Source organism: Zalophus californianus, chromosome 8, assembly GCF_009762305.2.
Source record: "Zalophus californianus isolate mZalCal1 chromosome 8, mZalCal1.pri.v2, whole genome shotgun sequence".
NCBI lineage: Eukaryota > Metazoa > Chordata > Mammalia > Carnivora > Otariidae > Zalophus > Zalophus californianus.
In genome coordinates, this window is record NC_045602.1 from 121975743 (window position 1) to 121998326 (window position 22584).

General features: G+C 46.3%; 1 protein-coding gene across 1 annotated transcript; it reads left to right on the forward strand.

Moving 5' to 3' along the window:
• Window positions 1-1639: 1639 nt before the first annotated feature.
• LOC113937814 (60S ribosomal protein L37-like) lies at window positions 1640-12185 on the forward strand. The gene is made up of 2 exons (XM_027622669.1): window positions 1640-1724; window positions 11889-12185. Exons 1-2 carry the CDS (start codon window positions 1665-1667, stop codon window positions 12180-12182), a joined length of 354 nt encoding a protein of 117 aa, XP_027478470.1. The 5' UTR covers window positions 1640-1664; the 3' UTR covers window positions 12183-12185.
• Window positions 12186-22584: the final 10399 nt, after the last annotated feature.

Here is a 22584-nt window from a genome sequence, read left to right on the forward strand (position 1 = left end):
ATAGACTTATGGGAGTCTGTGAACTTATATGGGAAAATATATTTTTATTTTCACTAATATCTAATTGAAATTTACCATTTCTTTCAGTTACTGAATGTAGACAGCAAACTTCCATAGTATTAGCACTCTCTGTGACTTTGCTACCAATAAAGTCTCTGATATTTTAATTTTATTTCACATTATAGCTGTTGCAGATTTCTCAAACATTAGTCATGCTCATCACTACTTTGAAATTATGGAAGGAATTAGGCCCTCTGATAGATCTCATTGTTTAATGCATTAATAAAGAAGCACATATATTCCTATATCCAGTTTTAAAAATACACTGATAACTGTATTTCAACATCTTTGGTTTCTTTTGTTATTCATTGTGTTTTATTTTATGCATTTAAAGATATTGTTCTGAGAAATAATGTACAGGCTTCAACAGATTGCCAATGTAGTCTTTGGACAGAAAAGGTCAAGAAAGTGGGTTAGGTGGTGCAGAAAGGGGGCAGATGGCTGGAGAGACTCTTACCCTTGAGCCTGGGGGAAGGGGTTTTGGTCAGAGAGAAAATGAGAAGTCACTCTTGGGGGTTGCTAGGACCCACGTGTCTGCACACTGGGCCAGCTGTTGCTCATACAGTCTGTTCCTGGGTGCCCCTCAGGCCTGCCCTGGCCCCCAGGGCAGAAGATGGAACTGGAAGGACATAGGTGCCGGGGCTGTTGTCCAAGGCTGGTGGACCTAGGTCTGGGAGGCTGAGCTGGGGTGGGGATGCTGACTATCTCATTGGTCCCAGATTCTCCATTTGGTAATTGAATTGGCAGGTCCGAGATCTGCCAACTTAGGTCTGAGCCGGGCTTCACCCTGGACTGACTACGTCAGCTTAAACCAGCTGTGGGACTCCTGAGCCTGGATTGCCATCTCTGGATTGCCATTCATTCAACTAACTTCGATTAAGCTTCAAGCACTGTGTAGGATGACGATGCCTCTGTAGTCACTGAGGGGATTAAATGAGATGCCATGTCTGACAGTGCTCAGGAAATGGATCTTCTCCTTGAAGAACTTTTCCTAAAAAAAAATTATCCATCCCTTTTTTGTTCTCAGTCAAGTTGCCCTTTGAAGAGAAGAGACTTGAGCCCTTTCAAAAAGGGTCCAGGCTTGGGAGTTTGCAGTGCTGCTGGGCTGACCCTTCCAATCTTTTTGATGATGCAGTGTAAAGGGTCAGGACCAAATTCCAGTGGTTTCTACCAGATGAGACCAGTCTGCTGGATTCAATTAGAGCTGTCAGCCTGGCTAACAGGGTGTGCAATGTTATTTATGCACTCAAGTACCCTGATAATTAAACTTATTCAAAGTCACGATGATTGGTTACTTAAGAGGCCCGAGTAATCATAAATGAGGACTGTAATTTGAATGTATGTCACATTGTTTGGCTTAGAAGTACAGCACAGTTTGTTGCAAGAAGGGCAAAGAAAAAAACTGTCCATGCGTACGAGGCAGAGCAGAAATGTTAGGGCAAGTGGGGCAAACCCTGCCGTGATCCAAAATGTACCTTGAGGCATAAAGATACCTCGTTCTCTTGGTAGAACAAAGAGGGCACACCAGCCCCTAAGAGCCAACGGAGTTCCAGCTCTCCCAGGTGAAGGCCTCCGGGAAACAAGATGCTAGGCCATCACTGAAGATGGAAACCCTACCCTCCAGCCCTGGCCGCCAGCCCCACCAGCTGCAGAGACGGCTGAAGGTGATGCTCTGGGACCAGACTCCTCGGATCCCACCTCTTCCATTGACTGGCTGGGTCACCATTGGCTAGTTGCTCAGCTTCTCTGGGCCTCAGTTTCTTTATCTGCAAAATGGGGATTACAGTGGCTTTTGGATCAATTTTACTGAACATTAAGAAAGAGAAAGATGATAAAGCACTGGTTTGGTACCTGACCTACAGCAAATGCTAAATCAGTGTGAGTGGTTATCGATGTCATTGGAAGGTGGCTGTGGGTGGAAGTGAACTCATCAGGCCCTCTCTGGTTGGGCGGCTGTCCCCTTCCCCCTTCTCCTCCGGCATCCTGTCTTTGGCACCTGTTGGCTCCCTCTCTCCATTCATGGCAAAATTCGAGCACGTTCCTCTCTTGCCCATCAGTTTAAAAACTTGGCTTGCATTCTTCCTAGGAACAGAACAAATGGATGTCTGCTTATAGGAGCTACAGGATTCTGATAGGAAAGTTCCTCAGAATCTTGGGGCAAGATCAGAAAATGCCACCTTCTTATCTCAGTGCTTGGAAGTTAGTATGAGTGAGAACAGGGGAGGGGAGGGACTCGGTCACTTTTTAAATCGAAAGGACAGTTGTACCACTTGTGAGTGGTGAGTTCTTGGATAATATGGCTTAACCTTTCTGAGCCCTGGGCTGATGTGGCTGAGCCAGCTCTTTGTCCACCACAAACTCATTCTCCCCTTTCCACAGTGTGGTGTCACTGAGAGGTGTCTGTCTAGCCAGAAATTCCTCATCCCAGTGTGCTTATATTGAAATGGAGCCATATGGCTCCTCTCCGAAGGATTGTGAGTGGCAGTGATATGTCTCACTTCTGATCTGAGGCTCTCTTTCTCCTTCCACTGGCAGGAAACAAAGGACTCCCAGGCCCTGAAGGATGGGTCCTGGGTCTATGGTACCTGTCAGGAAAGCTACCTGTCAACCAGGAACCCTTGCATTGGCCTTTTAAGTGAATAAGGAGTACGTTGCTATTGGGCAAAGATCGTGACAATGTTGGGTTTATTTGTTATAGCAGCTGGTGTTACGAGAACTAATAAAGCCATCACAAGTAAAGTGGTTATCCTGGTTTGAAGTGCTCCACAAACCCAGGCTGCAAATACCCCGCTCATTGATTTATTTACCTGCCCATTTGTAAAAACAAATATTTACTGAGCACCTGTTCTCAGGCCCTGTTCTGAGAGCTGGCAGGTACAACAATGAACAAGACAGATGATGATGAGCAAGACAGACAAGGGCCCTGCCCTTACGAAGAATTTACAGTCTGTTTGGAGAGAATGCAAACAAATAAACTGATAATAAAAGTAACTTCAGAAAATGTTCAGGGCTACGAAGAAAGCCAAACAGGGTGAGGTGATAGGAAATGGCGATGTTTTGGTAGGATGGTCAGGAAAGGGTTCTCTGAGGAGGTGGCATTTGAGCTGGGACCTGGCGGGTGATGATCAGCATCTCCTTCCTCTCTTCACACACTGGTGATGCTTCAGCCCCACCAAATTACTTGCCCTTCTAGACCATGCACTTCCCTGCCTCCATGCTACTGGAACAACCTTCTCATCCTGTGCACTGCTTCTCCTCGTGGACCCTGCTCCCATCAGCAGCCCCCGAGGAGGGGGTACTCCTCAGGCAGAAGCAACAGCTCCCATCTATCTGTGTGCCTGCCTCTATGACAGCCAGCTATGTTGTATTCTATTTGTGTTTTTTTTTTTTTTTAATGCATCGATTTCCTCCAGCAGCCTGTGACCTCTTACCCATTTGTCTTTGTATTCTAGACTATTGCACAGTGCTGGGCACACAGTGGGGCTCCCTGAGTATTTGTGGCATTGATTTCAATATAAAGCCACCAGAAATGATTATTTAGTTCTCTCAGGAGTCTGCATAATCCATTGTGTTTTGAAAGTGGCTTTTGTTTAGTCTCGGTGTCTAGAACACCAGCCCCTTTAACTGTGTGCATATGGCGGCTGAGCCAATTTCAATTAGTATGTGCATAAATCCTCATATTTCTCAGACACAAGGCAGAATCTCTGTTTTCTTGTTTCTTTCATTTTCTTTTTTCTGGTTGCAAAACACATCTTCTCTAGTTCTTGGTAAGCCTGACAACACTTTCCTCAGGTTGTTGAAACTGTCCATTAGATCCTCTACAAGGGGGACGTGAGGGTTTGGGGTAAGGGTAGGATGAGATGCGTTTCTATCTGTGAAGGCGCAGCCTTTTTTTCTTTTTCTTTTCTAATTTTTAAAAAATTCTATTTAGTTAACATATAGTGCAATATTGGGTTTTGGAGTAGAATTCCGTGATTGATCACTTCTATACAACACCCAGTGCTCATCATATCAAGTGCCCTCCTTAATACCCATCACCCATCCAGTCCATGCCCCACCCACCTCCCTCTATAACCCCTCATTTCATTCTTTATCATTGAGAGTCTCTTATCGTTTGTTTTCCTCTTTCTTTTTCCTTCCTTCCCCTCCCATATGTCCATCTATTTTGTTTCTTAAATTCCACATATGAGTGAAATTTTTTTTTAACCAAGATTTAATGTACATTTATTCTTAACATGTGGAACATATAGTATAAAGATTTCATACTGAATAAATGGTATTCATTAAGCCAAAAAAGGAAAAAAGGAGGAATTTACATCAAGTTTTAGCTACATTGTTTGAAATACAAATATGCAGATTTTATCACTGAAAAACGTCTCAATTGTGTTTCTTCATCAGGAACTTCAACTGAACCTAGAACTTTTTCACACCTCGATTAGAAAGAAAACAAAACAAAACAAAAACCCAGAAAAAAATAAACTATAAGTTGATTGGCTGCTGAGACAGCAAGGACTTTTTACAGAGACCTGTACAGCATCGCGCCAAGAGGGGCGATGTCTGGCAAGAGATTAAATAGCTGTGTCTCGCTTTGTGCACGTCAACAACTTGTTAACTCCTCATAGTATAAAGGGGCGGCTGGGAGGGGGATCAAACTGTGGGGATCCAAGGGTATGTGCAATGTACAACGTCATATATATACACACGTGGCAGCGCAGCTGCTGCAGCTAAAAGTTAAAACCAGTCATATGAGGGAAATCTTATGGTATTTGACTTTCTCTGACTTATTTTGCTTAGCATAATATGCTCTAGCTCCATCCATGTCATTGCAAATGGCAAGATTTCCTTCTTTTTAATGGCTGAGTAGTATTCCATTGTATATATATGCACCTCATCTTCTTTATCCATTCATCAGTTGATGGACATTTGGGCTCTCTCCATAGTTTGGCTGTTAGTGATAATGATGCTTTAAACATTGGGGTGCATGTGCCCCTTCAAATCTATATTTTTGTATCCCTTGAGTAAATACCTAGTAGTGCAATTGCTCGATCATAGATTAACTCTATTTTAAACTTTTTGAGGAACCTCCATACTGTTCTCCAGAGTGGCTGCACCAGTTTGCGTTCCCATCAACAGTGTAAGAGGGTTCCCCTTTCTCCTCATCCTCGAAGGCCAGGACTTTGATCTTCCCTCTTCAAACTCAAGTCAGACTGCTAACCAGAGGGGCATGGGTGAAGATAAAACCATACTTGAGAAATCTTCTCTTTTTCTGATAAAGATCAATCAGTTGTCACTCCCTGGGGAACCTGCTGCAGGAAGGTTGGGAGGAAGAGACGAGAACTCTTATTTGGTGAGAACTCCAGTCTCTAAAAGGTCCCAGGTGTATAGAAAATGTCAACAAGACAGGTGACAGGTCACTACTGTGGTGTAATTTATGCTCCAGAGCCCATATGGATCAGGGCAAGGCTAGACTTGGCCCCAAACCCCATCCTTCCTGGGGTCTTCTCCTTCCCTCCCTGCCTTCCAGGTTTCTCCTGAGCACATTCCCTCAATGCATCACATTCATCTGAATCCCTGTCACAGGTCCTGCTTCCAGGGATACTCACCCACAGATATCTATTCTGTGCCAGGTGCCAGGGTAGGTCCTCACAACCAAGGCATAAGGAGGGAATGCCCCACCCTGCCCCCTGGCCACAGAGAGGGCTTCCAGGCTCCTCTGAAGCCCTTCACTGGTTTGGAAACTCAACTGGCCAGACTTAATATTCACTGGGCCACCTCTTGCTAGTGAGTGAGGTTACTGCCTGTGAGTGAGCCAGGTCTCTGCTCCACCTGCCACTGGGAGGTAGGGACTGGCTATCCAAGCCCACATGGCTGGCTGGTGGGGTCCATGGACTCTGGGTCTATTCTGAAGACCTGGTCATATAGCTTTCTTCCTATGAGGGAGCATGCTCATCCCAAGATATAAATCTGGGGGCAGGGGGTAGGGGGCCTCACTTGGACCTCCAGACTGCTCTGTGTTCTCCAATACCACCTTTTCTAGAAATCTTTGCATTGGACTCTGTACACACGCCTGCCTGTTAATGCAGCCAGGACTCTCTGTTTCTTGTCTCTTAGTGGATCCTCCAGGGACTGGTTTCTCAGCAGAAAGCCAGGGGGAGAAGAGGAATGAGTGGTAGGGTTTAAGCACCCCAGTCCTATCCTGAACCCCTAACAAAAACCTACAAAATAAATATGATTTCCCATTTGATGACTAATAAGCCTGACTCACTGAAGCTTAGGAAGTTTAGATGGTTCGAGGATGCAATTAATATTGTCTGAGCTGGGATTTGAACCTTGGATTGTCTGGCTCCAAAGCTCAGGCTTTTTCATCCACCACAGAGGTTGACAAACTAGAGGTAAAATTCTGTGTTACTAGAACATAGCCCTGCTTACCTGTTTATGTTATGTTATAGCTGCCTGTGTGCTGTAGCAGCTGAGATGAGTACGTGCAACAGGGACTATTTGGCTTGCGAAGCCTAAAGTATCCTCTACCAGGACCATTCCAGATTGCCAACCCCGGGTCAACACTCTGTTCCTTAGGGAGTGTTTTTTTTTTTTTTTAAAGATTGTATGTTTTTATTTATTTGAGAGAGAGAGAATGAGAGATAGCACGAGAGGGAAGAGGGTCAGAGGGAGAAGCAGACTCCCTGCCGAGCAGGGAGCCCGATGCGGGACTCGATCCCAGGACTCCAGGATCATGACCTGAGCCGAAGGCAGTCGCTTAACCGACTGAGCCACCCAGGCGCCCAGGGAGTGTTTTTTTAATAATCCAGGGACCCCAAGACAATGAGGGATGGGAAGATACTTGGTCTTAAAATCAAAAGATCTGGGTACCATTCTGGCTGTGCAACCCTAGTCAGATCTTGATCTTCTCACAGCCTTGGTTTATTAATGGAGATAAGAACAGGCACAATATAGTTTTGTTTTGAGGGTCAAATCAAGTAACAAAGATAATTAATGAGTTTAGTTAAGGATCACTGAGTGCTTACTGTGTGCCAACTATGTGCATACAGACATTATCTCTTTTTTAAAAATTTTTTATTGTTATGTTAATCACCATACATGACATCATTAGTTTTTGATGTAGTGTTCCATGATTCATTGTTTGTGCATAACACCCAGTGCTCCACGCAGAATGTGCTCTCCTTAATACCCATCACCAGGCTAACCCATCCCCCCACCCTCCTCCCCTCTAGAACCCTCAGTTTGTTTTTCAGAGTCCATCGTCTCTCATGGTTTGTCTCCCCATCCAACTTACTCCCCTTCATTCTTCCCCTCCTGCTATCTTCTTTTTTTTCTTTTTTCTTAACATATGTTGCATTATTTGTTTCAGAAGTACAGATCTGTGATGCAACAGTCTTGCACAATTCACAACGCTCACCATAGCACATACCTCCCCAATGTCTATCACCCAGCCACCTGATCCCTCCCACCCCCCACCACTCCAGCAACACTCAGTTTGTTTCCTGAGATTAAGAATTCCTCATATTAGTGAGGTCATATGATACATGTCTTTCTCTGATTGACTTATTTCACTCAGCATGACACCCTCCAGTTCCATCCACGTCGTTTTAAATGGCAAGATCTCATTCCTTTTGATGGCTGCATAATATTCCATTGTGTATATATACACCACATCTTCTTTATCCATTCATCTGTCAATGGACATCTTGGCTCTTTCCACAGTTTGGCTATTGTGGACATTGCTGCTATAAACATTGGGGTGCATGTACCCCGTCAGATCCCTACATTTGTATCTTTGTGGTAAATACCCAGTAGTGCAATTGCTGGATCGTACGGTAGCTCTATTTTCAACTGTTTGAGGAACCTCCATACTGTTTTCCAGAGGGGTTGCACCAGCTTGCATTCCCACCAACAGTGTAGGAGGGTTTCCCTTTCTCCGCATCCCCGCCAACATCTGTCGTTTCCTGACTTGTTAATTCTAGCCATTCTGACTGGTGTGAGGTGGTATCTCATTGAGGTTTTGATTTGGATTTCCCTGATGCCGAGCGATGTGGAGCACTTTTTCATGTGTCTGTTGGCCATTTAGATGTCTTCTTTGGAAAAATGTCTGTTCATGTCTTCTGCCCATTTCCTGATTGGATTATCTGTTCTTTGGGTGTTGAGTTTGATAAGTTCTTTATATATTTTGGATACTAGCCCTTTATCTGATATGTCATTTGCAAATATTTTCTCCCATTCTGTTGGTTGTCTTTTGGTTTTGTGGACTGTTTCTTTTGCTGTGCAAAAGCTTTTTATCTTGATGAAATCCCAATAGTTCATTTTTGCCCTGGCTTCCCGTGCCTTTGGCGATGTTTCTAGGAAGAAGTTGCTGCGGCTGAGGTTGAAGAGGTTGCTACCTGTGTTCTCCTTTAGGATTTGGATGGACTCCTGTCTCACGTTTAGGTCTTTCAACCATTTGGAGTCTATTTGTGTTGTGGTGTAAGGAAATGGTCCAGTTTCATTCTTCTGCATGTAGCTGTCCAATTTTCCCAACACCATTTGTTGAAGAGACCGTCTTTTTGCCATTGGACATTCTTTCCTGCTTTGTCAAAGATAAGTTGACCATAGAGTGGAGGGTCCATTTCTGGGCTCTCAATTCTGTTCCATTGATCTATGTGTCTGTTTTTGTGCCAGTACCATACTGTCTTGATGATGACAGCTTTGTAATACAGCTGGAAGTCCGGAATTGTGATGCCGCCAGCTTTGCTTTTCTTTTTCAAGATTCCTCTGGCTATTCGGGGTCATTTCTGGTTCCATACAAATTTTAGGATTATTTGTTCCATTTCTTTGAAAAAGGTGGATGGTATTTTGATGGGGATTGCATTGAATGTGTAGATTGCTCTAGGTAGCATTGACATCTTCACAATGTTGGTTCTTCCAATCCATGAGCATGGAGCGTTTTTCCATTTCTTTGTGTCTTCTTCAATTTCTTTCCTGAGTATTTTATAGTTTTCTGAGTACAGATCCTTTGCCTCTTTGGTTAAATTTATTCCTGGGTATCTTAGGTTTTGGGTGCAATTGTAAATGGGATCGACTCCTTGATTTGTCTCTCTTCTGTCTTGTTGTTGGTGTATAGGAATGCCACTGATTTCTCTGCATTGATTTTCTATCCTGCTACTTGACTGAATTCCTGTATGAGTTCTAGCAGTTTTGGGGTGGAGTCTTTTGGGTTTTCCACATACAGTATCATATCATCTGCAAGTGAGAATTTGACTTCCTCTTTGGCGATTTGGATGCCTTTGATTTCTTTTTGTTGTCTGATTGCTGTGGCTAGGACTTCTAATACTATGTTGAATAGCAGCGGTGAGAGTGGACATCCCTGCCACATTCCTGACCTTAGGGGAAAAGCTCTCAGCTTTTCCCCATTGAGAATGATATTCGCTGTAGGTTTTTCATAGATGGCTTTTATGATATTGAGGTATGTACCCTCTATCCCTATACTCCGAAGAGTTTTAGACATTATCTTTTTTGATCCTTATAAGTGTCAGGATCATAGTGGACACACAGTAAGAAGTTGTTGAATGGATAAGGTAGGTACTGTTATTCCCACTTCTCAGATGAGGAAGCTGAGGCCCAGAGAAGTGAAGTGACTTCCTTAGGGCTTGGCTGCTTGTGACAGTAGAAGCTGTTGGGTTCAAGACAGGCAGGAGGTGGGAAGGATCATGAAGGGCAGTGTTTTCTGCTGGGGAGAGGGTTTTTCCTCCTCCTGAGAAGACCGATGACTTGGGGGGCTGGTTTCCACCATAGGTAGTGAAGATTGCTTCCTCTCAGCTTCTCCTCCTTGGTGGAAATTCTGCAGTTTAATCAGATTCTATTTTGTCTTTTTCAGTTCCCCCTGCATTTTCTAGTGACTGGGATTGTCAGTAAACCCATCATCTTCTTGTTGATGTGCGTCAGCAAAACAAAGATTAGCTGCTTCAGAAAAGTGAACACTTGGGAGTCATAATTATGAGACTCGCTTTTAGTTTTGGGTCCATTTGAATGCGTTTGAGCCACATGCACGCCAGACAGCATGCTTGAAAACCTTTCTAGTTGTGGTGCTGGTTATTTTGGTCATAGGAGGAAATGTGGAACAGTCACTCCGCCTTCACAGGGCAGATAAAACCACCTCTACTCACCTGCTGCCCTTTATCTACATGGACACTTATAGATAGATAAGTAGAATTCCTGGGAACTGCTCAGGAATGTTGTAGCTTCAACGAGGAAAGCATTTTGGTTCTAGGAAAAGGGAAAAGAATTGAGTTGATTCGGGGGAAGATCATTGCCTTAGTTTGGGTTTCCCTGGAAGCAGACTCTGAGACACAGGTTAGAAAGCAAGTGCCCTATTTGGGATGGGATTCCAGGAAACACTGGCAGTAAACAGTGGGCAGTGAGACAGGAGGGAAGAAAGCCTATACAGGGTGCGTTCTCAAGCACATTACTGCCACGGTCAAATGAAGATTAATTCCACTGGCAGCTCTGAGAGCCAGAGCAGAAACACACTTCAGCGTTACCTTCTCAAAGGATGAGGGAGCTGGGGTGTTCACAGACTAAATCCCATCAGTCCGTAGTTGTGGTCTGACATTTTTAGGTAGCTTTGCTGGAAGACTACACAGATAGAAGTTGGTTGGCGTGCCGTGAGAGGGTACAGCTCAAGGAGATGTGGCGGGCCACCTACAGAGTCTGCTACAAGCTCTGGCTCTGAGATCAGACTGCCCAAGATCTGACCTCAGGTTCTTTTTCCTATTTGCTGTGTGACCTTGGGCAAGTTACTCAACCTCTCTAGTCTTTATCTGTTAGATAAGAAATATTCATTTGCTAGGAGATGGTGAAGATGAAAAGAGATAAGGCATGCAGGACACTTACAGGGCACCTGGCATAAGACAAACACTCAATAGATCTTAGCTATTATTATTATTGATTACTGTATTTGTTCAATTAAAATTGAATGGGGAACATTCAGATAGAAGATGTTACTGGGTAAAAGGGTCAAGGAACAGTGACTCAAGGTGGTTTCCAAGAGCTATGTGATATAGAATAAAATAATGAGTAAATAAAGTCCTCGGGGCCGGTCCTTACAGAAAGTGGGTTTTGAGAATGGTAGACAGGAAGTAGCCATGGAAGAAAGAGTGGTGGAGGCAGGTCACATTCAGCTCAAATATACTTTTTCCTGCCTAAAATGTGGAGATCTATGCACCCCCTTCCACTGATAGGGATGAAGAACCCCACCTCCGAAATCTTTTGTGTTGCATGGAGCCACAGTGGTAATTAGAGACAGAATTATTTGCAGTAGCAATTGGAACACCGAAGTCATTTTACTCCAGAACTTCAAAGATATGAAATTGAACTCCAAAGACATCAATTTGTCAGCAGTAGATGGCATTGCATATAGAGGGTGGCTTGGGGCCAGTGTGAACTTGTAGACTCTTGAGCTACCTTTCAGATCTTAGCTTGCTTGTAGGAAGATCTTCTATACAGTTGATGATGCCCATTTAGCTTGAATCCAAAGCTTCTGTACCCATGGGATGAACTTGTAGGTGTAGCAAACTGATCAGTGTACTAGGGTGTGATGTCCAAGATGATGGAAAACAGCTGGGAAGCAGGTCATTACCATGAAAACAATGGGGCACACTTATTGAAAGCTTTCTAGGTGCCAAACCCCATGCAAAATGCTTCACAGAATTTTCTCTTCTCTCCATAGTCAAAGTGGGGCGGGGGGTGGTGTCTCTACTATGACAGCCTGCACAACTTCCTTCCATAGGGCATATTAAAATGACCCCTCTCTCTTTGGGGTCTGCTGCGGAAACAAGATGACGAAGGGGACATTATCGTTTGGAAAGCGTCGCAATAAGATGCACACGTTGTGCTGCCACTGTGGCTCGAAGGCCTACCATCTTCAGAAGTCCACCTGTGGCAAATGCGGCTATCCTGCCAAGCGCAAGAGAAAGTATAACTGGAGTGCCAAGGCTAAAAGACGAAACACCACTGGGACCGGTCGAATGAGGCACCTGAAAATTGTAAACCGCAGATTCAGGCATGGATTCCGTGAAGGAACAACACCTAAGCCCAAGAGGGCAGCTGTTGCAGCATCCAGTTCATCTTAAGGATTTCAATGATTAGTCACACAATAAATGTTCTGGTTTTAAAAAATAAAAATAAAAAAATAAAATGACCCCTCTTTGCACCCAGTGGCTTTCTTAAGGGCCTTTTCTCCAGCTGGCCTTTCATCACAGACCCCCAGGAGCATTCAGAGGTGCTGGGCTGGAGATGGAGGAGGCATTCTCTTCACCCAGCTTTGGGTCCTGCTCTCTTTCCCAAAGAGTCAACGTGCTGTACTGGGGGAAAACCACTAGCTCATTGTCAAGGGCAAAACTGAGGCAGGGGGAGGGCCATTTTGTCTCCGGGTTCAGCAACCCTCCTAGTGGTTAGCAAGACAGCAGCATAATGGCCAGCCAGTGTGAAACTGTGCAAATTGCCTCATAAATAACTCGTAATGCACAGGCAAGAAGGAGAGACCATAGCTTATGGATAAATGACTCCCTGCCATTTCGGGGTATTAAACCAGGACTAATCCGGACCTCTCCATGGGGATTCATTAACTGCTATGGGTTTCCTGCATGAAGACCTGCTGCGATGTGGGCATCTCGCTTGGTGCTTCTCTCGGCATTGCAGTGGGGGCAACAGACTTCTGAGCAGGGCCATTAGGAGGGGAGAGTAAGTACCTTTAACAAACAAGCTTTGGGGGAGCCCTGCGGGAGCAGTATGTTTTCTCTGGAGAACTCACTTTCTGAGGAAGTCTCTTTGTGGGGTAGAGGAAAACATAATAATAACAGCTAACATTTATTGGGTGCTTACTCTGTGCCAGACACTGTACCAAGTCTTCTCTTGCATTAGCTCATGTAATTCCCACAAAAATCCTATTAAGTAGATACTATTATTTGTCTATTTTTATAGAGGAAGGAGCTAAGGCTCTCAGAAGCTTAGTTACTTGCTTTAGGTAATGTAGCCAGTATCTGGTGAGTGTGTTAGTTAGCTTTTGTTATGTTGTGGTAACAAATGAGCCTAAACTCTCAGTGGTTTCAAATAATAGGATTTTTTCACTCCTATCTTAATGCCACTCATGGATCACATGCCCTACTCTGTCTTTATCCCAGCATTCGGGCGGAAGAGGAGCTCCTATTTGGGACATGCTATTATTGCGGTGGAAGAAAAGCAGAAGAAAACTGGTAGAGCCAGCCAGGGCTGTTAAGGCTTCCACTCAGAATTGGCACATATCACTTCGCACATTTCATTGGCTAAAGAAGGTCACATGGCCAAGCCTTCTTTCAGTGGGCAAGGACGTTTGCTCCTCCCATAGGGAGGTACTGCTTAATGAGGCGGGGGGAGATGTTTAATTCTTTTACAGGAAGGCAGAGAATATAATCTACACAGGTGGTTGAACTCAGATATTTCTGAATATTTATTTTGTGCTTTTAATCTCCGACTTCATGGATTTGGAGTTGAGAGACCTGGGCTTAGGTTGTGGCTCAGCACTGAGAAGCTGTGTGACTAAAAGCAGATCTCCTCCCCTCTTTGGGCCCTGGTGTCCCTGTCTTTGTTAGGCACCCTCAGAAGTAGACGCAGAGGCAAAGACTTGAGTGCAAGTAGTTTATTTGGGAGGTAGTCCCAGGAAGCCCCAGTAATGATGGCAAAGTAAGATAGGAAAAGAAAGGAAGTCAATAAGGTGTATGTTATCAAGCAGGTGACCCTCTGAGCAGCCAAGACTCAAGTCGGCAGGAGACACACCTGGTGGGTGGGTCTCACCTGAGCGGGAGGAAGCTGGGCTATTTATATTCCAGCTCCTAGGCTATCATTGGTTGAGGGCTATTTCCGGGGGCATTTCCACTCTCCTGCAGCCAGAATAAAGCCTTTAGGCAGAACTCTATGTTTGGAATAAGCATCCCTTGGTGTGCAGAGGTGAGCTAAAGTCCCTGTCTAAACAGTGAGCAGTGGTGACTGGAAAAACTTTGTTTCTGCTTTTCATCACCTGTGCCCACAGCCCTGCCTGGCACTGGGCCAGGACCTCAGTGGTCTGGCTGAGTGTGGGAATGATGGGCATTTGCATTTCCCCTGCACCTTCCTTTGAAGAACCCTGACCCACTACCGGCTTTCCCTCTCCCCTTTCCACTGAGAAACCCTCTTTGCTTTGCAGGGTGCTCTCTGTCTGTCTTCTGCCCTTTGTCACTCAGCGTGCTGCAGTGAGCGGAGGGTGCTCTTTCCCCCACATCCTGGTGCTTTCCGTGGTCACAGGGAGGCAGCATCAGTGATCTGCTGGGTTCCCACTGCCACTTGCAAATCAGACTCTCCCATTCGATGCAAGATGCCCTTTTGCTTTGAAGCCCTTGCCATGGCACTCTCCCACCCCTTCTGCTCTCCTCCTCCATTAGCCGCCCCCCCAACCCCTACCAAGCTCCATCCACCTAAGGCTGCCTCTCAGCCTGCCTTCCCTGTCTGAGCTATCACCCTGGACCTCTCCAAGGTCTACAAGGTCGATGCATTCCGCACCCAGAGTTCTTGCACCCATGTCCCTGCCTACCTCAGGCCTCCTACACCTCCCTCTGGGATGACGAAAACAACCTTCTCACCAGACTCCTTCTACATGCATCCCTGCCTCAGTGTTTGCCCTCCTGTTCATCCCCACTTTGGCTAAAATGACCTCTCTAAAATATGAGTGGTTAGAGAAGTAAGCAAAGTGTAGTGTTAAGAATGGGGAATCCAGAGATTGTCTGGGTTAAAATCCTGTATCTGCCACTTAGGAACTGTGGGAGCTTGGGCAAACCACTGACCCAGTCTGTGCCTCAGTTTCCTCATCTGCCAACTGGACCTACCTCTTTGTTTGTTGCAGTGACAAGTGAGTTAACATCCCTCATGTGCTTAGAACACCCCTGGGCTTATTATGACTTTCTGCTAAATAAATCAAATCTGAGGATGATGTCTTCTCCCTGCCTCAAAGCCTCCAGGCTCCCTCCCAGTCACCACAGGGCAGAGTCTGAGCTGACCAGTCTGGCACTTGGGGCTCTGGGTTATTGGCCTCCCTTTTCAAAATCAACCCCCTCAGTGCTTTGAACCCACATTTTATGATCTAGCTGTTTCATCATGTGAGTCTTTGCTCATGCTGTTCCTTTTGCCTGGTATGCTGATCCCTGCCTTGTCCACTTGCCCATTTCCTACTAACCTCTCAGGACCCACCTCAGGCTTTGCCTCCCTTAGAAAGCTACTGGGTCTGTTCTAGTAGAGATAATTGCCTCCCTCCTAGTAGCAACTGGGCCATGCCCCTATTTTGGGGCCAGTACTAGGCACTTGCCTCACTGGAAAAACTTAAGGGGGTGTCAAAAAACTCAGTAATCAAGATAGAGAATATTGGAATATTTGAAAAAAATCAAAATGGATGCAATAGATCTATGTTGTACAAAATATCGAAATTTAAAATAAAGGCAGGACCTAACTCTGTACTTGTAAGACTCACCCCCATTTGCCTCACTTGAATCCTGGCTTTGTTGGACCCTGGGCTAGCTTGAAAGACCATGTGGAGGGGAGCCTAGGTGTCCCAGCTGAGGTCATCTGAGACCAGTCTGCAGCCAGCTGACTCTACATATCATAGAGTCCAGCCAAGATCAGCAGAACCATCTACATGACCCACAGCCAACAACAGGCATGTAAGCAAGCCCAACTGACCTGTAGACCTGTGAGCGCTATCAGTGCTTATATTTTTCAGCTTTGTGTTTTGGATGCTTTGTTACACAGAAGTAGCTAACTAATACACTCCCTCTGGCCATAGAGCCTTTGCGCATACTTTACCTCTGCCCAGTGGGCTCTTTCTCCCCGACTCCCTTCATTCTTTAGACCTTGACCAAAGTGTCACTCCTTTCTAGAAACCTTCATTTACTCCCCTGGCAGGCTCTCATTCTGCTGTATCTCCTCCATCTTTGCCTTTGACTGCAGTTCTAATTCTGCATTTATTTATGTGATTGTCTGATGTCAGTCTCATCTGTTAGACAGCTCCATGAGGGCAAGAATTGTGCACTTGAGGTTTCTATTGTATCTCAGCATGTAATAGGTGCTTGATAAATGTGCTGGGTGAATGAATACATACATGAATTTTTTTTTTTTTTAATACAAGATTCTAGAGTGTCAACCGAACCCCATGATTTCTCTGTTTTTTTTTTTTTTTCCTACCCGGTGGTATAACAGGTAAAACAGACCCATGATGCCTAGGCTAATGCGCCTCTCCTAGGCCCCCTATTACCCCCCTAAACAACTCTCTTCTTTTGAGTAGGGTCACCTGTCAGAACCTAAAGTATGATGTGAATGGCGCCCCCTGGAGTTGAGCGGTGCCCAGGCTTTCCGGCTGTACACAGCAGCTGTGTCCTTGAGAGAAGTAAGTCTGGCTGAGCCAGGGCTGCAGCAGAGTGGAGGAGGGGGATAGACTTGCAGATGGGAGTTGGAAGGCCAGACGGAGGGAGGCTCCAAGCCTCCTCAGCCCCTCTTTTCCAGCAGCTGCCCTTGCCAATTTGAAGTCCTGCCCCAGGCCCCCTCCTGTGGCCCTGGAGGTCTTGTGGGTGTCTCACTGAGCATGGGATCTGCTCCTGGTTTCCTGACTTCCACATGCCATGTTGGCCAACTTGTTCCTAATTCTAAGTCTGGCAAGGCAGTGTAGGTGAAGACGGCTGCCTGGGTTCAAATCCCAGCACTGTCTCTTACCACACAGCTTTGGGCAAGTAACCTAACCTCTCAGTGCTTCAGTCCCCCGCTTGCAAAATGGGCTCAGAGCTAGGTTGGTAGAGGATCGCACTGAGCTGGAGCACGGGAAGGCACTGTGGTGTCTGCTGCGTGTGAGCATGATATCAGTGTTCTTCTTCTTCCCTTCCATTTTGGCTGCCTGAGGCCCTGATGCTCGGCTGACAGTTGCAGCACATGCAACCAGGCTGAGCCTCCCACTTCTTGTCGGCAAGCGAGCACCGTGCGGCTCCAGGCTATGTCTCTGTTCTCTGAAGGGCTTGCTCTGCAGGAGAAATGTCCTTGGGCAGGAAGCGGGTCGGCCAACTCCATCCCCCATGCTTCTGCCCACCCTCTCCAAGGCTCTCTCTGAGCCTTTTGCTCCTCATTCAGCCTCATCAACACTTTATTATAAAATCCTTTTCCAGCTCTCTGTCCGGAGTCATCATAATTATAATCACTGCTGTAATCATTTCCAACTTCTTAGCCCCCCACCGAGGCATGAGAGCAACGTCGCTGGTCTACGAGGCCCGTCTGTCCCCCATCAGCACCCTGGGAACAGCATGGCTGTCCCCTGTCCCCACCCCATCCTTCGTTACCACCTCCCCATGGTTGTCGTTGTGGGGCCTTGCCCTCACCCTCAGAGATGCCTCCTTTATTCAAATTCTCTGTGCCAAACCTCGGCACCCTGGGGACAGCATGCCCCCCTGGGATAGCGGTGGCCATGGGGCCTGGAGCTGCACTGTCAAGCCCTCTGTCCTGGGTGCACTGCTCCCTGGGGCATCCTCTGCCCCTGGGTGGGCCTGCACTGAGGAATGTGGACAGGTGTCACACCAGGCAGGGGATGACAGTTTTCCTCGCATCCTTCTGTGATGCTCTTTTGGTGGTTCTGCTGCTGTTCCTGACATGGGTACTGACTGGAGACATGAAAGCAGACGGGGCTGCTGACGGGGGCGTTGGGGGGGGGCTCTCCCTTGGGGCCCGGGGTGGAGGTGCGATCCCTGGGGCAGGAGAGCATGTTCTGCCTTCATGCGACAGAATGCGGTGTGCCGACATTTCTGGGGTGTCCTGACAGTGCTGCATCTCCAGGGTCTCCGCACCTTGGAGTGCTTTGCCCACTCTTAGGGGCTGAACTGTGTCCCCCAACCCCAAACTCAGGTGCTGAATTCCAGACCCCCAGGGCCTCAGAATGTGGCTGTTTGGTGATAGGGCCTTTAAAGAGGTGATGAAGTGAAAATAATGGTTCATGAGGGTGGGTCCTCCTCTAGGGACCGGTGTGTTTATAAGGAGAGGCAGTTAGGACACAGCACTGAGGGAGGACCGTGTGGAGACACCTGGCCTTCATCTCAGACTTCTAGTGTCCGGAACTGGTCAGAACACAGATTTCTGTTGTGTAAGCCTCCCCCTCCGCAACCCCTGGTCTGTGGTACTTTGTTATGGCAGCCCTAGTGGACGAATACACCTACCTTTGCCCATTTCTGGGCAGGTGGGGGACCCGCATGAGTCAGTCTCCTGAGATGCTGACTTAGGAGCCAGGGCCCAAGTAGATTAAGTGTTGGTTGGGGTAGATTTTTCCACTGGCCAGCACACCCAGACCATTCAAGATGCCCTCTTGTGGTGGAGGGTTATCTGGGGGGCAAATCAGCAATTTCTTGCTTATACAGCTCGTTAGCAATTATTATTCTTTAACTATATTGTCTGTGCTGGGCACTGTGCCCGTCTCTTTTCGAGCATTATCTGTTTCATACTAACAGCAATCCAGGGAGGCAAGTTCCATTTACAGCCGCATTTTGGGGAGGAGGAAATGAAAGCGTAGAGAGGTTCAGTAACATGCCCAAGAGCACACAGCCAGGGAATGGCAGGGCTGGTATGTGAACCCAGCGTTGTGTCCTGCCGATCAGGGACTACATCATCGGGACTTGGAGAAGTCCTAGAGGTCACTCCTGCTTCCCACAAAAAACTCCTTTCAGATGTTCTGTCTGTGTAACTTTGCTTTTCTTTCACAGGGCCACCTAAAGGGGAAGCCTCACTGAAACCCTGGGAGATGCTGGGAGCAAGAGGTGGGTGGCCCAGGGGCCTGTGTATTGGTATGTGGCCAGTGGTCAGGGACCAGGAGTCTCCCCCATGCGTGGAAAGTGCTATGCTGGTGGCTTTAGCCCCGTGGAGCACCTTCCATATGCACTGGCTCTGACCCAGTGTGGCTTATGGCCGAGGGCAGAGGTCAGTGTCCGTGGCTTTGCCAGCCTTCGAAGTCTCTACTGCAGATCCTGCCCCGCAGCTAGGACAGAGCTGAGGTAGGAGGTCGCTGGGATGACTGGGTATAATGTCCCAGGGGGTGAGATTGTCACTATTTTTATTCTCAGACTGCTATGGCCCGGAATTTTGGCAGATATTAATAATGGTTGTAAAAACAGCTCTTTGAACATTTGCTCTGTACTTAGCATGCCCCCAGGCAATGTGTTAATGTTTCTCAGGCACTAAGACATTTAATCCTAACAACACTGTGCTGGGAGAGTTATTACCAGCCTCCTTTCATAGTGGCTTAGAGAGGTTTAAGTAACTTGTACAAGGTCACTGACCCAGGAAGTAAGGAAATGTCCCAATAAAACCAGTGTCTGTCTTGAAATTTCACGTGTGCAACTGCTGGCCGCACCTGTCTGTGACTATGAACCTGAAAGCTGGGCTCCCGGTGTGGGTGGGCTCGCAGGCTACAATGATAGGAATGCACCTACTACGTGCCACATCGTGCAGTTCACGCAGTTTGTTTAATCATTACAACAAGGCTCGCGAAAGCTCACAAGAGGCAGGTAGTAGTAGCCTCATTTTGCAGAGGAAGAAGCTAAGACCTGGACAGGACAAGCCACTTGCTCATAGTCATGTGCTGGGGACCAGCACAGCTGGGATTCGGATTCGGGCTGTCTGACTCAAAAACCCCTCTCCTCCTCTCAGCCTCATGTTAGGGAAAGAGCAGGGAATCCGCGGGGAGGTTTGCCATGAGCCCCCCATCACCCGATTTCTTTCAGCTGCTTTCCAAAAGACCCAAGGCAGGTCCAGGCCTCCTGCCTGTGCTGTGGGCAGAGGGCTTCCTGTAGCAGCCCTGAGAGCCTACACCCAGCCCGTACGTGGGAGGGCTGAACTGCTTTCCTTTCCGCTTTATTGATGTGATGTGAGTTGAAGGTTATTGCAGTGAATAATAAATGAGCTATCATAGCGAAGCCGATTATTCCGAAGCGTTACCGATGTTTGTGCTGATAAAAATGAATAAATGGCTAAGTGTTTGCGGGGAATGGAAGAGAAAAGGCATAAAGAGGAAATTCTTATGTGCCTCTGATAGTTAGAAACAATGAGTCTTGAAACAGAGGCAATCAAGGAACGGGATAAAGCAGCTTTGTGATTTGTTATGTAGGGAAAATAATGACAGAATCTTTCATCTTTGGCCATTTTGGCTGCAAAGTGGAAATAGACATTGGCTTTGAACAGAGAAGATAAGAGACCAAGAGGAAAATAAAGTTCACAACAGTGAATATGAGAGCCAGATTGTGGCTTGGTTTTTCCCACGGACCAAAGACATAGAGAGGAAGGACATGGATGCAACCATGACATCTGTGCAGATGGAGGAGGGGGCTCCCCTGGCCCTAAATGTGAGGGAGGGTTACTCTCAGGATGGGGAGCCAAGGTCAGACGCAGGAGGTTTATGAGAAGTCAAATTCAGTGGATGGGGTCAATTAGCCATGAAGTAGCTCTTTATACTGATTGCCCTCAACCAACCGTTTGCACCTTTTCCCTCTGCTGAGACACATTCCCAGGGTCACCCCTGTCAAGCTGGCTACAACTCTTCCTCTTCTTTACTGCTCAGAAAAGCATACCAGAATCCAGGAGAGTGCAGATGATGCTCTATCTTAGGTTCCCAAACTGTGTGCCAAGGTGCCAGAGAGCCCTACCGCAAACCCAGAGGGGTGCCTCGGGATATTTTAAACGTTTTGAGGGGAACTTCAACATCCTCTGGACGTCGCGCTACCAGCTCAAGGTAATTCACAGTTTCAAAACTAGGCTGCGCTACTCTCCTTTTGATGACGTCATATCTTTGCAAAACTGGGTTTGCAGTTATTGCTGTGATAAGACTCAGGTCTGCTGTGTAAATCAGTGTGGAGCAGGCAATGAGGGTGGTGGTGTCCAGTCTGATTCCAAGGTTTGAGAAGTCGTAAGCGCTCAGAGGTACACGCACCCCAGTGCTAAGTAATTATAGTTATTTGAGAGTGAAATAAAAATATGTTTTCTGTCCATTTTTGTGCATTATTTTAAAAAATCACCTACTTAGTTATGTGAGGACATAAATACTTATTAAATTATTAGAACCTAACTACTCAGTAAACATAAGTATTAGGTATTTCTGTCAGCCTGGCACTCGCATAGAAAAGACTGCAGAGACACTATCAACTATTCTGCAGATAAACACTTCTGGAAGTTGTGTGTTAAGTATCAGTCAGGTCCTAGTGATGGCACCCTCCAGCTGGGTAATTTGAAGAGAGTTTAAGAAAAGAATTCTTTCCAAAGGTGTGGGCAACATATGGAGAAATCACAAGGAATAGGCAGTATCTTGGGGTTAGTGCTGCAGGGAGACGGGGTTGGGGGGGAATTAGGAGGAGGAACCACAACCTGTAGAGAGAGAGTTGTGGGGACAGTGAATGTGGACTTCAGCCAAGCAACATGGTCAGCTTCAGCCCTCTGCATGGAGGAGCCTGCCACAGAGGTTTGTCTTACAGAGCTCAACCTCTAATGCTGGTCTGACAAAGCCTCGCTGCACCAGCGCTTCTCAAACTATGCCTGCAGGGAACCCTGAGCTATTCACATTCTTTCAATCCTAGAATCACCTCACAGTGGTCTTTTCCAAGCTCATCCATAACATCAAGGTCTCAGAATAGAACCTGCTCAATTTTAAGTTTTTCCTCCCATAAATTTTCTATAAACCGAGCTCCAAATGAATGAACAATAAATATTAATGAGAAATTTTAAGATGTGATTTTTAAAAGGAGCGTTTTATGTATTGTTATTTTTTTGAGATGCAGAAACCTGCATGCGTATAATATAGTCATACTTTCTGCCAGTAAAATTGTTCCTGACTCGTGTGACAGAATTAAGTACATCAATTTTTTTTTCATGTGGTTATGCAGAAAGCATACCATCTTCCCAATGTCTGAATGAATTTGAAACTGTTTGGATAGGAAATTTGTATATGGTGAAAATTTAAGTTCTAGAACATTGTATTACCACCATCATCATCATCATCATCATTGTCGTTATCACATCATCTCTTTACAAGAGAATGAAAATGTGTCCTCTATATATTTGTTGCTACATTATCTTAAACAGGGGTTTTTAAAGTGAGGCCCTTAGACCTGGAGCAAATGCAAAACATTCCTAGCTTGCAGGCTATAAGAAAACAGGTGGCAGGCCAGATTTGGCCTGAAAGCTGTTGTTTGCTGACCCCTGTACTAGACCATAAACCTCATGAAGGCAGAGGGAATCTGTTTTGCTTACTAGTATACACTCAGCACCCAGCACAGTGCCTGATACATGGTGGCCACTCAAAAAAAAAAAAAAATCTGTTGAGGGGCGCCTGGGTGGTGTAGTTGGTTAAGCCTCCAACTCTTGATTTTGGCTCAGGTCATGATGTCAGGGTGGTGGGATCCAACCCCATGTTGGACTCTGTGCTCAGTGCAGAGTCTGCTTGAGGCTCTCTCTCCCCCTTTC

What these genes read in the sequence shown, in the direction of transcription:
- LOC113937814 (XM_027622669.1), top strand. Translation starts at nt 1,665, where the DNA reads ATGGAAACCCTACCCTCCAGCCCTGGCCGCCAGCCCCACCAGCTGCAG. An exon ending in AGCTGCAGAGACGGCTGAAG is followed by an intron (nt 1,725 to 11,888) that starts GTGATGCTCTGG and finishes TGCGGAAACAAG; the next exon opens with ATGACGAAGGGGACATTATC.